Source organism: Archocentrus centrarchus, chromosome 10, assembly GCF_007364275.1.
Source record: "Archocentrus centrarchus isolate MPI-CPG fArcCen1 chromosome 10, fArcCen1, whole genome shotgun sequence".
Lineage (NCBI taxonomy): Eukaryota > Metazoa > Chordata > Actinopteri > Cichliformes > Cichlidae > Archocentrus > Archocentrus centrarchus.
This window is the reverse complement of record NC_044355.1, coordinates 3,964,129-3,978,356: the sequence shown is the minus strand read 5'-3', so window position 1 is coordinate 3,978,356 and position 14,228 is coordinate 3,964,129. Positions and strand designations below refer to the sequence as shown.

Here is a 14,228-nt window from a genome sequence, read left to right as displayed (position 1 = left end):
TGAAAGATGGGTGTAGCCACCCCAACATCACCCCCTGGTTTTGGACTCCACATTTTGAAGGTTCAACTTAATTTCTGGCTGCTGCTGCTGCTGTTTTTGTTTTTTAGAGCCAGAGGTTACCTTATGTGGATAAAAGGGTGGCGTGCTAAGGTCAACATCCACAAAATGTACAGACGCATTGCAGAGACACAGATAGAGATATCAACTAATTAGTACTAAGTAAGTAAAGGACAAATGAATTCCTATCCACAGAAGCCAAAACCTTCTTGTATATCAGGCTGTAAACGTGCCTTTAAATGCTGTAAATTATGGCATTTCAACATGGGAGTCTATAGGGACTGACTAACTTTTAGGACCACTCTCAAGTGGCCGCTTCAGGAACTGCAGTTTTTCCCAGGCTTTTCACCTTGGCTTAATTTTCTGCTCTGCAGATTTCCCCCTTGGAACTGACCGATGGCAGTAGAACTGACTTGCTTTTAGAGGCATCCAAAAGTTAACACTTCAACAACTGCAGTTTTATGCTTTAGTTTCCAGCTTGGGCTGCTTCACAATTCACTTTGTAACGTGGGTTTCCGACAGTCGTTGAACGCAGCATTAGTTCAACCAACTTGTTGCACACGCAGAGAAACGCCTCCTGTTCCTCCTCCTCCTGCTGCTCTTTTTGCTGAAGCCCCGCAGCCCACTCGCTCTCACTCCTGACCGATAACCGGAGCGTAAACATGGCTGCACACCGGGTGATCGTTTACGGCGGCAGAGGCGCTCTGGGCTCGAAGTGTGTCGAGATTTTCAAATCCAAAGGATGGGTGAGTGATGGCAGCTAACGCTAGCATGCTAACACTGGTGAACGGTGAGCTAACAGTGTTTCTGTTTCTCCGTGTACTAAAACAGTGGGTCGCCAGCATTGACATGGTTGCAAACGAAGAGGCTCATGAAAACGTGATCGTGAAGGTGACGGAGTCTTTCACCGAGCAGGCGGGACAGGTGAGCTGCAGATGTTTCTGACTCGTTAAAAACTGACAGGTGTAGGGCTGTTACAGCGGCAGTTAAAGTCAGACTTTTAACACGACTGAAATATAACACTAGTAGCATTTTTTTTATTATGTATTATTATTTGTTTATAATTATTTGCATTGTTCAGTAGCAGTAGAGTTGCTAGAATGTGTGTAAGCTAATGGTGCATTCAAGTCACACTGAAAAGAGGGGGGATTTCGGGTTTTCTTTTTGCAGGCGAGCTTATGATAGACCTAATTTGCTGTAATATTTTTTTCCTAATCTTTTCTAAAAAAAAAAAAAAAAAAAAAATTAATAAAGTAGATTTTATAGCTTCAATCTATTTCTTGAGTGGGTCTAAGGATGGAGAAAGTATGAAAACCCAAGGCAAGTTTGCGATAATATACTCCACTATTAAATCTGATCTGAGTATTCTTATTTGACAGATATTTCTATATATATTTCTTATGTGTCCTATTATGTTTTGCATGTCTCTTTTTGCCCATTATATGTGTCTTTACTACAAATCTGTAGCATCCCTTGTTTGAGTACAGTGACTGTTGGCGAGATATTTTTTGCTCTTTATAAAATAAAACGTGTATATTTTAAAAAATATAACAGCACATTGGTGACTATGGATAATTTCTCCAGATGTCCTGCTTTTTTTGTTGACCAGAACAGTCATCTCCTGCTGATGCTTCGTTGACATTTAAATGCCATTCAGCCCTGTGGCTTTATGACAGTGTGTTAACAGCTCTCATTTTGTGCAGGTGACGGCAGATGTGGCCAAGTTGCTAGGGGAACAGAAAGTGGATGCCATCTTGTGCGTGGCAGGAGGATGGGCAGGAGGAAACTGTCGTTCCAAAGGTCAGAGTTCAACTTTTTTTTTTTTTCTTTTATTATTTGTTTTAGTGTTAATCATCAGCCAATTTTCCTGCAGCCAGCCATGCTTAATTTTGAACTTGAACACATAAATTTTCATTTAATCAAAGAAAATCTAAGCCATATTTATAATGAGATAATGAAACTCTGTTATTTAGTAGTGTTCAAATCTTGTTCGGTGGCCCCAGAGGTTTGCCAGATTCTTGTTTTGCCAGTTAGTTTTTCAGTATTTATTCCATAGCAGTACCTGGCAGCGAAGGGAAAGCAGCAGTTCTCTTGAAGTGCCAGAATTAATGTGCAGCTAATAAGCATTTTGAGATGGCAGTAAATGCAAAGCAATAGTTCAAACATTTGGAGGAAAAGGCACGCTCACTTTCTGGCAAAGACGAAAAGACTGGCAAGAATGAAGCTACTCAGAACAGCAGGTCTACACGACCGGCCCGGCTCAGATTAACAAGTTTGTGTATTAAATCTGTACAAATACCAGTGTTTATAAACAGAAATTCATCATTTTTTTGATGAGTCTTGTGCCAGACTGATTCTTGGCAATGAACAATTGTCGGGCCGTCTGCTGAGACTTCAGGAAGTTTCTGGTCCAAGCCAAGAAATAGTCTGACACAAAACTCCTGTGAAAATGGGAAGTTTCTGTACAGACAAACTTTTTAGAGGTACTGGTTGCTTTGGGGGCTGCTTTAAAGAGCCAGGCTAAGATGCTATTCTTTATAATCGCCTGCAGACTTGTACAAAAATGCAGATTTGATGTGGAAACAGAGTGTGTGGACCTCGACCATCTCCAGCCACCTCGCTGCCCTGCATCTAAAAACAGGTGGACTGCTGACTTTGGCTGGAGCTAAAGCGGCTCAGTCAGGCACCGGAGGTGAGGCACACAGTTTTTTTTTTTTCTTTTTTTGTGTGTTTACTGTTCTCATCATAGAGACCTGATGGCGTGCTCTTCAGGGTTACAGACTTTGACCAGGGTAATTGACGCACTGATCAGAGGCGCGCTCGCAACCGTGTGTCGAGCAGTGTCGATAACATTGATCTAAGAAACAGCACAGAAGGAAAAAGACAGAATCGCTGATGAGCTCTGGGGCAGCAGTGGTGCTCACTGGTTAGAGAGGCTGTTTCACAAATAAAAAGTAATTGGTTTGATTGCCAAAACAACGTGTTTGTCCACCACAGACGTTTCCTGTATGGTTAAGCAGTCAACTCAACCCAGACGTGCTTGCTTGTTTTTAGTATATCCAGAGCAAGAGTGAATAAATCTTTAAAAATAAGGTTAATGAAAGTAGATAAATTAGAAGAATAACAGTAGCAAATGAAAATTTATGCTAAGTAGTTCAAGTCATGTATTACATAAGGATTAATGCATACAGTAATAATTATCCTTGCTTCTAGAAGGACATTCAGAGCTCTTCTTTGGATCTTGGCTGTCTTTTTTCTGTTATGTCAAAATGATCCCACACTGCTTTAATATTGTTGAGGTTGTGTGTTTTCTATCCAGGTGCTCTTTTACTACACTGTCAGTGTGTTTGGAATAACTGTCATGCTGAAAAATGAAACTTGCCAATCCGACACTTTCCTCATGGTACTGCATGGTGGATCAAAATCTGACTGTACTTTTCTGTGGTCATAATTCCATGAATTTTGACAAGATCCCAAACACCACTGGCTGAAATGCAGCTCCAAACCACGACAGCAATTTGATTCAAAGCATCCCGTGTCAGGTCTTTGATGAATTTGTTCCTGTGTCTTAAGGACGTGACTTTCAGATAATGGTTCATCTCTTGTAGGTAGTGTTTTAGGCCTGCCGCTCCTTCTTTTGTCCTCTGCTCCACAGCCAAGTTTATGGCTAATAGTTCTTTGTTTATCACCTTGTTGGTGCAAAAATACTATTTTAGGCCTGTGAAACTGTGACATCTTTGGCATGAGAGACTTTTTGTAAGTCTAGTGCCTAAATATTAAACAAGAAACTTAATTTGGGCAACACAGTGGCGTGGTGGTTATCACTGTTGCCTCACAGCTAGAAGGTCTGGGTTCGAATCCACGTTTGCGTGGGTTTTCTCCGGGTCCTCCGGTTTCCTCCCACAGTCCAAAGACATGCACTAAGTGGAGTTAGGTTAATTGGTCACTCTAAATTGCCCATAGGTGTGAATGTGAGTATGAATGGTTGTCTGTCTCTCTCTGTGTTGGCCCTGCGACCTGTACCGGTTGTACCCTGCCTCTCGCCCTATGACAGCTGGGATAGGCTCCGGTCCCCCCACGACCCTGAACGGGATTAGTTTTCATACTGTGTAGTTGAAGGTCATTCCTGGTATCAGGGTCTCTTGTTATCATGCAGATTCATCTGGGAGCTTAAGACACTGAATACTAAAATTATGTTATAACCTTTTTATTATTAAGACACTGGAACATGCCATCCTTGGACTTTTTTTTAAATAGTCTGTGATTTAAACAATCGATTTAGGCAATGAATCAAAAGAAATCAGTTTAATTGTTATAGTCATATAATTTGTTATCATTACCATGTGATACTTGTCCAGCTCTTCAACTCATGTAGTGTCCAGAAAGGCTTAGATCCAGGGCCATGTGATGTGTAAAACCCTTCCTGTGACCAAGCTTGCCATGTGATGAGCTGGGATCCAATTCTACAGCTACACAAAGCCCTGGCTCAGCAGCCCACACAGAGCTCATGAGCTCATTGGCCGCTGGCTTAGCAAGGCAATGACTCAGCAGTTGTTGGTCTGCACACAATATCCCCATGCAAAATAAATGTTTTAACTTATGAGACTGAGACATATCTGTTCTCTGCAGTGTGAGTGTGTGTTTATGTAGAGCATTGGAGGGGAGGACGAAAGTCTTTACGTTCTAATTAAACACAAGGCAATATCAAGTACCAAATGTTGAGAAATATAACAAATAGGGTTAAGAGGTACCGACGCTCATCCTTTTATATTTTTACTTTTTCAAGTGCTTTGATCAAACAAGCTGAGTGGAAAGTTAATGAGCCAAATCCAGATCATCTGTGAAGAGGAAGCAGGAAAGGATATTAGGATGACTAATTGCACTGACTTTGACTTTGTTGTTGTTAATCAAAGTTTAATGGATGAAAAGGCTGTTAAATGCTGCAGGTGTGTGAGATAACCGACTAAACGAAGGGTATCACTTCAGGCAGAAAAAAAATGTAAGGTGATTTTTTTTTTTTTTTTTTTTTGGGGTCGACCAAATGTTTGAGGTAAAGCTTTTGTCGCGCTTGTCGTCTGTCAGAGGGGTTTACGATGCAGCAGGTTCAACAAAGCCAGGCTTTCTTTGTGTTTGCTGGTTTGATGAAACCTAAAACCACAGTCAGAGATAATGGGTGTCACAGTGGCGGGTTTCAACTTTTTTTGTTTATCCAGGCTTTTTGCTTCAGGCTCTGCCTGCACCCTCATAAAAGGGGGCCACAAAAACCCAGATTTGGTGATGCAACTCTGGTCCCAAACGGTGATGGAGATCTGTAATAAATACTGGCAACAGTAGTGTTTCAAATAAGGCAAAAAAAAATAAAAATCTGCAGAAAATCTTTAATGCTGTCAATTTGAGTTAATATATTTATTTTAGCACTCAGAGTCCTCTGCACTGCAACACTGAGCATAAAATATACTTACGCATTTTCTGCATCATCAACCACATACATGCAAATTCCCCATTCCTGTAGTTTGCATTTCTGCAATTTTACTGTACAGCTTCATTTTGGTGATTAGTGAGGTGTGGCCTAACACACACACGCGTGCACACACACACACACATGTGAAGTGTATTGCATTTGGAGCAAGTTGCAGGGAAAAGAAGCTGTGAAGATGCTTGCAGTCGATTTCAAGTCAAAACTCTGAAACCTGCTCCTGACCAGGGGATGTATGTGTTCAGCATACGTTACCATGATTGGCCTTAGGCTCAGCATACCCCACTGACCCATTAGTCTTGTTTCTTAGCTTCTTCCTCCAAGGAGCAAACCTAATTTACTGGAAATTTGAAAGAAAAATGAAAAGCCAGCAGATGAAGAAAGGGCTGGGAAAAAGATATGACTGCTCTTTTTGTGAATTTGACCCCAGATTTAGGATTAAAAGTAGAGGTTGAATCCCAGACAGTTCAAAGAGAATAAAGAGCTCTCTGCTTGGCCTTGTAAGATTTTCATGATTTGTGGTTATCCTCCCAGATATGCAACTTCTAGGCTATTAAATTCCATGAAGAAACCCAGTCTGGCCTTTGCTTTAACACTCACTAGCTGAAAATTCAGTAGGTCTCTCATACCGAGCAGAATAGAAGAGGGTTTGGGGAGACTTCCATGAGAATTTATGTGTAACTAAATTAATAACATTCTACACCACACAAACTTGAGCTTTAGAGACTAGTCGTTTGGTAACTGTTGTATTAACTGAACAAACTAATAAAGCTAGTTATTGAAGAATAAAGCATCTAAGGGAGGTGATCAGCACACTGGCACAGCTCTTGTCAAATTTCTAATGCAGTCTGTGACGACTGGAAATTGCATTTCACCAAAATAACCTAAAATGATGCATGAGTATTATTACACTAAAGCATGCCCGATGAGTTCGCATAATGAAAATATTTTTCCTTCCTTTCCAAACTGCTTGATTACAATTAATTCTGAAAGTGTGTGTGTGTGTGTGTGTGTGTGTGTGTGTGTGTGTGTGTGTGTGTGTGTGTGTGTGTATGTGTGTGTGTTTGTGTGTATGTGTATATAGAACAAAGCCATACCGAGACTTGCAAAGACTTGTGAAAACTTATTTTTTTAATTTGTTCTAATGGCTTTTTGTTTTAACAATTCCTGACTTTTGATTGGAAAACACTTCTTTTATGTTGATGTAAGATTTTTACTATCAAAGGTTTTCTTTATGTTTTAATTCAGCAACACAATGAAGTAAAGCACAAAATACAGCTGACTCACAGCTGCGTCTCTCCTAAACTCACCGCTTTCATTAAAGTTATCCACTGTTTTGGTACTTATCAATCCCAGGTGCTGACCAAGAGTAAGCAAGCTATCTTTAAAGGTGCCTCTTAGTGTTATCAGTGTCTTGTGCTTCATTTAAAACTTTCCCTCTTCATGCAAGCTTTCAGTGAAAGCAGACAGAATGAGTTTCAGGGGCTAACTGGGTAAGTAGATTTATTTAATGATGGACTGAACCTGCCCGGATCAGGTCACAGGTCTAAATCTGCAGCCTAACCTTGTCGTTATACATAACTGGTACCCCTTACTAGTCTTGCATGAAAAAGTAAAGCTTGAGAGGAAAGTCATGTCACCACCCCTTGCTTCTATTGGTCGGGATTTTGCGAGCCTGTCATAGGATTGTTTGGGGGGAGAAGAGATGTTTACTGTTTCCAGATGCCGAGGAGCCAAAACATTCCTTAGCCCCGGCTGGGTGCATGCAAAATTCAGTATGCAAGTTGCAGACTGTCACACCTTAAGTCGACATAAACCTTTACAACAATGTAAAGAACAGGAAGGCATTTTTATGTTTCTCCGATTTGAGATTTGAAAGTCTCAGGATGTTGCTGCCATATATTCACAGACGTCTGCCCACTTGACCCCTCTTGACAAATCAATATCATCTGGGCAAAGTGTGTGTTGTGATTTCGATGTGGTGTGTGTTGCCTTTTGCAAGCTGAATTTTCTCCAGGATGCTGAAACAATGTTCCTACTGCAATCCCCAGGCATGGTAGGATATGGCATGGCCAAAGCGGCTGTCCACCAGTTGTGTCAGAGTCTTGCAGCAAAAAACAGTGGGATGCCTGCCGAAGCTGCTGCTGTCGCCATACTACCGTGAGTACTGAAATGCAGCACAAAGTGCACCAGTGCAGCTGCAGCAGGTGTTGTCCTTAAAGGAATAATCAACCAGCAGACTTCTCTGCTGCATTAAATCCAGAATCTGTGCAGCGTTGCAGTGGGACTCCACTCTCTGCTCAGCCTCAGATTAGATTAGTTTGTATTCACAGTAGATGAGACTGGAGAGCCAGACTTGCAGGGAATAAATGTGCACTTTTTTTTATCAATTATGAATAATTAGCATTAAAGTTCCTTGCAATAAATCTCTAAATGAGCTACTTTCATTAAGGTTCATAGTGGACTGTTTAGCAAGTGAATTCATCAGAAATGTGAGGGACCCAGGGTAAACCAACAGTCTGACTAACACTGGATATCACTGGATTTATTATTATCCTGTCAAACTCAACATGTTTCGCAAGTGTCTCAAAGTTTAATCAACATGATCCTGATTTCAGAGTCAGAGTGTTCAGTTTACTTTGTGTGATGAGCACACTTCATGTGTAAAACCTCTGGAGTGTCCCTACTAGCAAAAAAGTAACTAATTTAAAAGCTTGATATGGTCTAACGTGATTTCATTAACCTTTTAAAATGTGAGGCTAAAATTAGATTTTAATATTTTGACTGTAAAATTCAAATACAGTGTGCCTTCTTCAAAACATCAGTTGGCCTTGTATTATGAGGAAAACAGTGACTTTCATTATATCATACAGTTACTGCTCATTACTGTGTGTGGCAAGTTTGTAATTAGAGTTTAAATGAAAAATAAAAGGGAAACGGGATTCCCTTGGTCTTACTCTGAAATGAATCTTTCACTTGCATGAAATCTTTATAATACATGTATCTGCATGTCTTCTTTTTACACACTGGGTTTTACAAATTTCACCAAGGAATTGTCTCCAGGTGTTTCTGCACCTGGAGACAATTCCTTGTCACCTGGACTCCCAGAGTCAGTGTCTACTTTCAGAACCCATCTGGATTATTTTTATGGGGGGAAGAAACATTGAAGTTTAAGTAACACAAAAACAACTAGATTGGCTGTATTAACAGCTGCATGTCAAATCTCATTGGTTTAAACCTAACCCTAAAAGATGGTGATTTATGACCTCCAAAAAATATGTTTTCCTCCTTGCTAGTGTGCCGGCATACTGCTTGCAGGATAATACTGTGCATTGTTTCTTTTAGTGTTTTTTTTTTTTTTTTAATATTTGTAGAGAACAGATTTGTCACTTAATTCATATCCAGGAGCGAGACTTTTATTAGTAAAACAGGACAAACAAACAGATCTCAGGTAGTGTGGATGTGTGTGTCTGTTCTCTACTGCAGACTCATTCTGGACCTCAGTGTTAAAAATGTGTTTTGTATTCACCGTAACATAGAAAATAATCTATGGAGCTGCTTTAAATACACCACAAGACAAGCAGTGAGTGAAAGGACTGAAGATGAAAGCTATAAAATTAGCTGTCCAACATGCTCTTTATGTGGGATAGATAAGTACTAGGTGAGGATAAGATGCAGGAATAAAAGATGAATAAGGGTGCCCGTTTCACACAGCAGCTCTGCATGAATGCTTCAGATGAATCACACACACACACACACAGTTGCATTTGCATCATTGCCTCCTCTTTTAGTTATTTAATATAAAACCAGTTTTTTGCACTGTCATCATGAGAAGAAAGAAAAGTCTTTTTGGGGGTGTAGCCACCCCTTGCGCTCTGTTTGGCTGCTTTTTTTCCCTCCCTCTCCAGCATCTATCACATCTGTTTAACATTAGCCCCATGACTTGCATTTCTGCTGCACACCCCAGCTCTCGGATGGTGTCGCACCCCCACATACTAACCCTAACACTGCTGGAAATGTACAGTACAGAATGAGAATGTTGTTTACCTATTGTGTAGCTTTTGCAGGAATACGAAGTCTGACACATAGAAATGCACTTCAGATAAAGCTGAGGGCAGCTGCCCCACAATAACACGCCGCAATACAAAATCCCTCACTCGAGCACCTAAACTGCAAGCCTGATTGTTTGCGTGATGGCTGTTTTTAAGGTTAAAATTAGTCTGTCCTAAAAAATTTATTTATTTATTTATTTTTTTGAAGCTGAAACTGATGCACAGTCGTGGATTTTCCTCTAAAATACTGTTTCAGGACTTCAAACCCCACAGAAACCCTGTGTGAGATATAGTATGTGTGGTGATGCTGCAGTCTGCATGCTCTACTTCCTTACTGCTGCTCAGACACAGCCACTCACCCTGATTGTCATCTGGCTTCATTTGGCAGTGTTACCTTGGATACGCCGATGAACAGGAAGTTCATGCCTAAAGCAGATTTCAGTACCTGGACGCCGCTGGGGTACATTGCAGAGTGAGTGCTGAAGCAATCTTTCTTTTCTTTGTTTTGAAAGGTCTAGATTTTGTTTTTATTTAGATTGGAGGTGTGCATATATGTGTCATTGAATTTTTAAGATGGTCAGTTTTATAGGGGACCTATTTGGCTCCATTCCAACACCTTTATTTTCATTTTTGGACCAGGGTAATGTTGCATGATTTGGATTTTTAAAACAATATACTCCTTCAGTGCTTTGATATTGTTCAGCTGCTGTTCAGCTCTTCTGCATGTGTGTGTTCATAACAGCCCTCCTGCTGACTCTCAGATGTTCACACTCTTATTAAGGCTGCTGTGGGCAGAGAAACTGAATCTCTTTCTGATTGTTCAGCACTGGGCCAAGAAGCTCTTTGATTCTCAGGGCGCGACACCATAATCGTCACATTTACCTTTGATGCTTTAGATCACAGAAACATTTTCAGCTATCAAACTTTATTAAAGTGACTGGAAATACCTGACAGGATGATGTCTAATTATGCACAAGAATGAGGAAGCATGAACACGCTTTTGGTGGTTGAAGTATTGACAGATTGTTTTGAACAGATTTTAAAGATTGGGTAGATTTGTTTCCCTTATATTTACATTATATAATATGATATTTTCATAAACTGTAAATAGTTTTCATTTGAGGTTTAAATGACCACAGGATCTCGAGGTTTTTGTCTGCATATGAATGTCATTTACTAAAAGAGAACCATTTAAAATCTGACAGCAGCAACATTTTGATATTTATTCATATTGTATTAAATACATAACTTAGTGAGGGGAAACAATATGTTAAATCAACTTTTTAAAAAAAAATTTTTTTAAATCAACTAATAAAACTTTCAACTACACGATTCAGTCGAGTTTTACTTAAACTTTTGATTAACTTGATAATGCTTTTTTTTTAATCCTTGGTACACAACTGAATAACTGGTTTTGGTGTAGATTTTTTTATTGTGTTAATGTCTGTTGGTCAGTGGAGATTAGATGGGATTTGATCTGCTTTGATAATCCCTTAGGAAACAGATCAGGGTCTGGAGACAGAAATAGAAACAATCTGGATGAGCGGAAATGACGGGAGGTGATGTTTAGTTTATGTTACTCTCTGCTTACCTTTCTGACCAGTGTTCATTACTCAAACCGGCAGAACTGATTTTCAGTACAAGTTAATTTTACTTGGATTTTATTCTGTCATTTTTACTTTTTTTCAGAGACTTTATAATATTTCTATAGTGCAAAAACAAAAGCTTGTTAGGTTTCTTTGTTGTATTTTGTTTCACAGTTGCATAAATTGCTGTGATAGGCTGGTCTGACCTCAGATCTGTCATTACATATACATGATAAAAATAAAGCCCCTGCACATTACCTGATCACATTACAGCAGCAATAACATGGGCAGAGCTGTCTGTGTGCATATTTTTTGAATAGCCGGTGACAAGACACTATTACACGTTATCACTTTTTCAGGTGGCAGTTTTTTTTATCTTTTACCAGAGCAAAGTACCTGTAGATCACTTGCAGTTTAAATGCGGTGTCTTTGTCAGGCTTTAGATCTGTGATATATGCTAGACACTCAGTATTATCCCCCGTATTCTGTTCTTACTTTCAAAAATGTGGAAATGATGTGATTCAGTTAGGAGCTGCTACAGCTGTTTCTGTTATTTTGTCCACCCCTCTTACCAGCATGACCAGCATGTGGTTGTTTAACATACAAAGTGCAGCTTCCTAAATGGGCTTAAAGCCGAGTCAATAGCAATAAAACAACATGTAAAAAATAAAAGCAAGGATATTGTGTTTTCGTTATGTCAAGCTATATGTTATCAGATTCGAATGTAACGAGTGAGGGGAGATGAACATCATGTTTTAATTTGACTTAAAAATACTGATTGAGGCTATGAGTTTGAGGTTGTAGGATGCAAGACGTGTAGTTCAGGGACCAGAGAGAAAGGGAGAGAGAACTGACACAGCCAGCATGTTATAAAACAATCAGAGGAAGATGATTGAGGTGCAGCTCATCTTCCAGACGCATCTGTGCCTTCCTGCCTCTGACAAAGGAACAGGAAAGAGTGCACACACCCGAATGCAACCACAAGCAGTGCTTGGAGGGATGAGCACACGAGACACATACAGTATACAAGAATGAACATGATATGGGGTTGGGTATTTTATTCAAGTACTCAAACAGTTCTTCCACTTTTTTGTCTTCTTCTGCAGAATGTTCTTCAACTGGGCCACTGGGGTGAATCGACCATCTTCAGGAAGCCTGATGGAGCTGCTGACCTCCGGAGGCGAAACCCAGGCCGTGGCTGCTCAGTAGAGGACAGAGCAGCTGTAGAGGTGGGGGGTGGGGGTTGGTAGGGAGGAAGAGATAAAGATGGATGGAGGCAGATGGAGGCTTGAGGAGAACGTGTGAGGGAGATGGAAGGAGTGATGAGGTGTAGAGGTGAAGAAGAGAGATGGAGACAGAGAGGAGCTGAATAAAATAGGTAGGTGGAGAGGAGATGGCCAGATGGGTTTGTTTTGGAGAAGGGGAGGGCTTTCTTTGCAAATGAAGCCTCACAGCGCCATCTAGCTGTCCTGCTGTAACAGGCAATCGGACTGTTTAATCTCTAATAATGGTCAAGATGGACCATCGGGGCTTATTCAGAGCGTTACATTTTATTTCAGTGAACAGTGATGTGAAATTGTATTTGAGAAGCATTCAGAGTAAACAATTTTATAAATATTTGGAGCTTATTTGATCAGAGTGGGATGTAAGCAAGATCTAATAACACATACTAATGTAGCTTTAAACTGTGATGTCCTACCATTGCAATTCTGTTATAACATTTTTAATGTGGGAAATTACTGAAAATTAATGAGCAGTGTCTTTTCCACCCTGTGATTTTCTGAATTTTACATTTTAAAGTCAGTTCCTCTGAAATACATTAGAAACTTCACAATTATCTATATTAGCCATTAGCAGTTTTCTCTAAAATGTAACACATGACGGTGTCTATTAAACGTGACCTTTTAGTTTCCACTGTTGTCTCTGAAGGTCCTCCACCACTGTGGAAAGTCGAAGAAAGCCGCTGTCTCCTCTCAAACGGACAATAACACTTTAAAGTGGAGTGGCCTTATTTTTCGTTTTTAGCTATCAAGTCAAAGTGCCCTTGCTGCCTACGGTATGAAAAGGGTATTCTGTTCCTGTTGTTGGACTTGTGTATTGTAACTGTGTCAGTATTCACAATAAAATCAATCGAAATAAATGATTGATTGATTTTGACATTCATTTTTGAAACAGCAGGTGAAGTTCAAGGTCCTTTTGATCTTTGTAAAAATGATGCTGCTTTAAAAAAAAAAAAAATACAGCTCAAGTTACAATAATTTGGTTTCAGTTGATATGGTATTTGCAGATGGGAGGCCCTGTGGAGTAGTTCCGCAGTAGTTAGTAGTTCATCTGGTTCTTTTTTTTACAATTGTGGATACAGACTAACCACCTCCCCTACAAACATAATATGTTTGGCAGAAATGAGTCAAAAATGACTTTTCCCCTCAAATTTACGATAGTTATAGATTGTTTTGGACTGACATTGGATAAAATAAGGTAAAATATTCTTTACGTGTCCCTCAATTGGGAAATTCCTTTGCAACTTTCTGTATTATGTCAACAGTGCTCATGAAAAGTCTAAAATGATGTTTGATTGGCTTACAATTAGTGGGGAACAAACAGGAATGTTATTTGGAACGACCGTAACTAAGCACCGAAGTGGGCCATGTAAAATCACAGAGCGGGGTCAGTGGATGCTGAGGTGGCCAACTTCCTGCAGTCAATCACTACAGACCTTCAAACTTCATGTGGCCTTCAGCTTCATGGAATGGGTTTCCATGGATGAGCAGCTGCGTTCAGTCCTTCATCACCAAGCACAATGCAAAGCAAGGATGCAGTGGTGTAAAGCACGCCGCCATTGGACTCTAGAGCAGTGGAGACGTGATGAATAACACTGCTCTAAAAATCTGATGAATGAGTCTGGGTTGCCAGGAGGACGGTACCTGTCTGACTGCATTGTGCCAAGTGTAAAGTTTGGTGGAGGGGGCAGTTATGGTGTGGGGGTGTTTTTCAGTAGTTTGGCTCGGCCCCTCAGTTCCAGTGAAAGGAACTCTTAATATTTCAGCATACCAAGAC

At 40.2% G+C, this 14,228-nt stretch overlaps 1 protein-coding gene across 1 annotated transcript; it reads left to right on the top strand.

Moving 5' to 3' along the window:
• The first annotated feature begins 595 nt into the window (after nt 1–595).
• Nucleotides 596–13,311, top strand: qdpra (quinoid dihydropteridine reductase a). The gene is made up of 7 exons (XM_030739960.1): nt 596–803; nt 889–981; nt 1,761–1,857; nt 2,609–2,749; nt 7,585–7,693; nt 9,974–10,057; nt 12,278–13,311. Exons 1-7 carry the CDS (start codon nt 720–722, stop codon nt 12,378–12,380), a joined length of 711 nt encoding a protein of 236 aa, XP_030595820.1. The 5' UTR covers nt 596–719; the 3' UTR covers nt 12,381–13,311.
• Nucleotides 13,312–14,228: the final 917 nt, after the last annotated feature.

What these genes read in the sequence shown, in the direction of transcription:
- qdpra (XM_030739960.1), top strand. Translation starts at nt 720, where the DNA reads ATGGCTGCACACCGGGTGATCGTTTACGGCGGCAGAGGCGCTCTGGGC. An exon ending in AGGAAACTGTCGTTCCAAAG is followed by an intron (nt 1,858 to 2,608) that starts GTCAGAGTTCAA and finishes AATCGCCTGCAG; the next exon opens with ACTTGTACAAAAATGCAGAT. An exon ending in GCTGCTGTCGCCATACTACC is followed by an intron (nt 7,694 to 9,973) that starts GTGAGTACTGAA and finishes TTCATTTGGCAG; the next exon opens with TGTTACCTTGGATACGCCGA.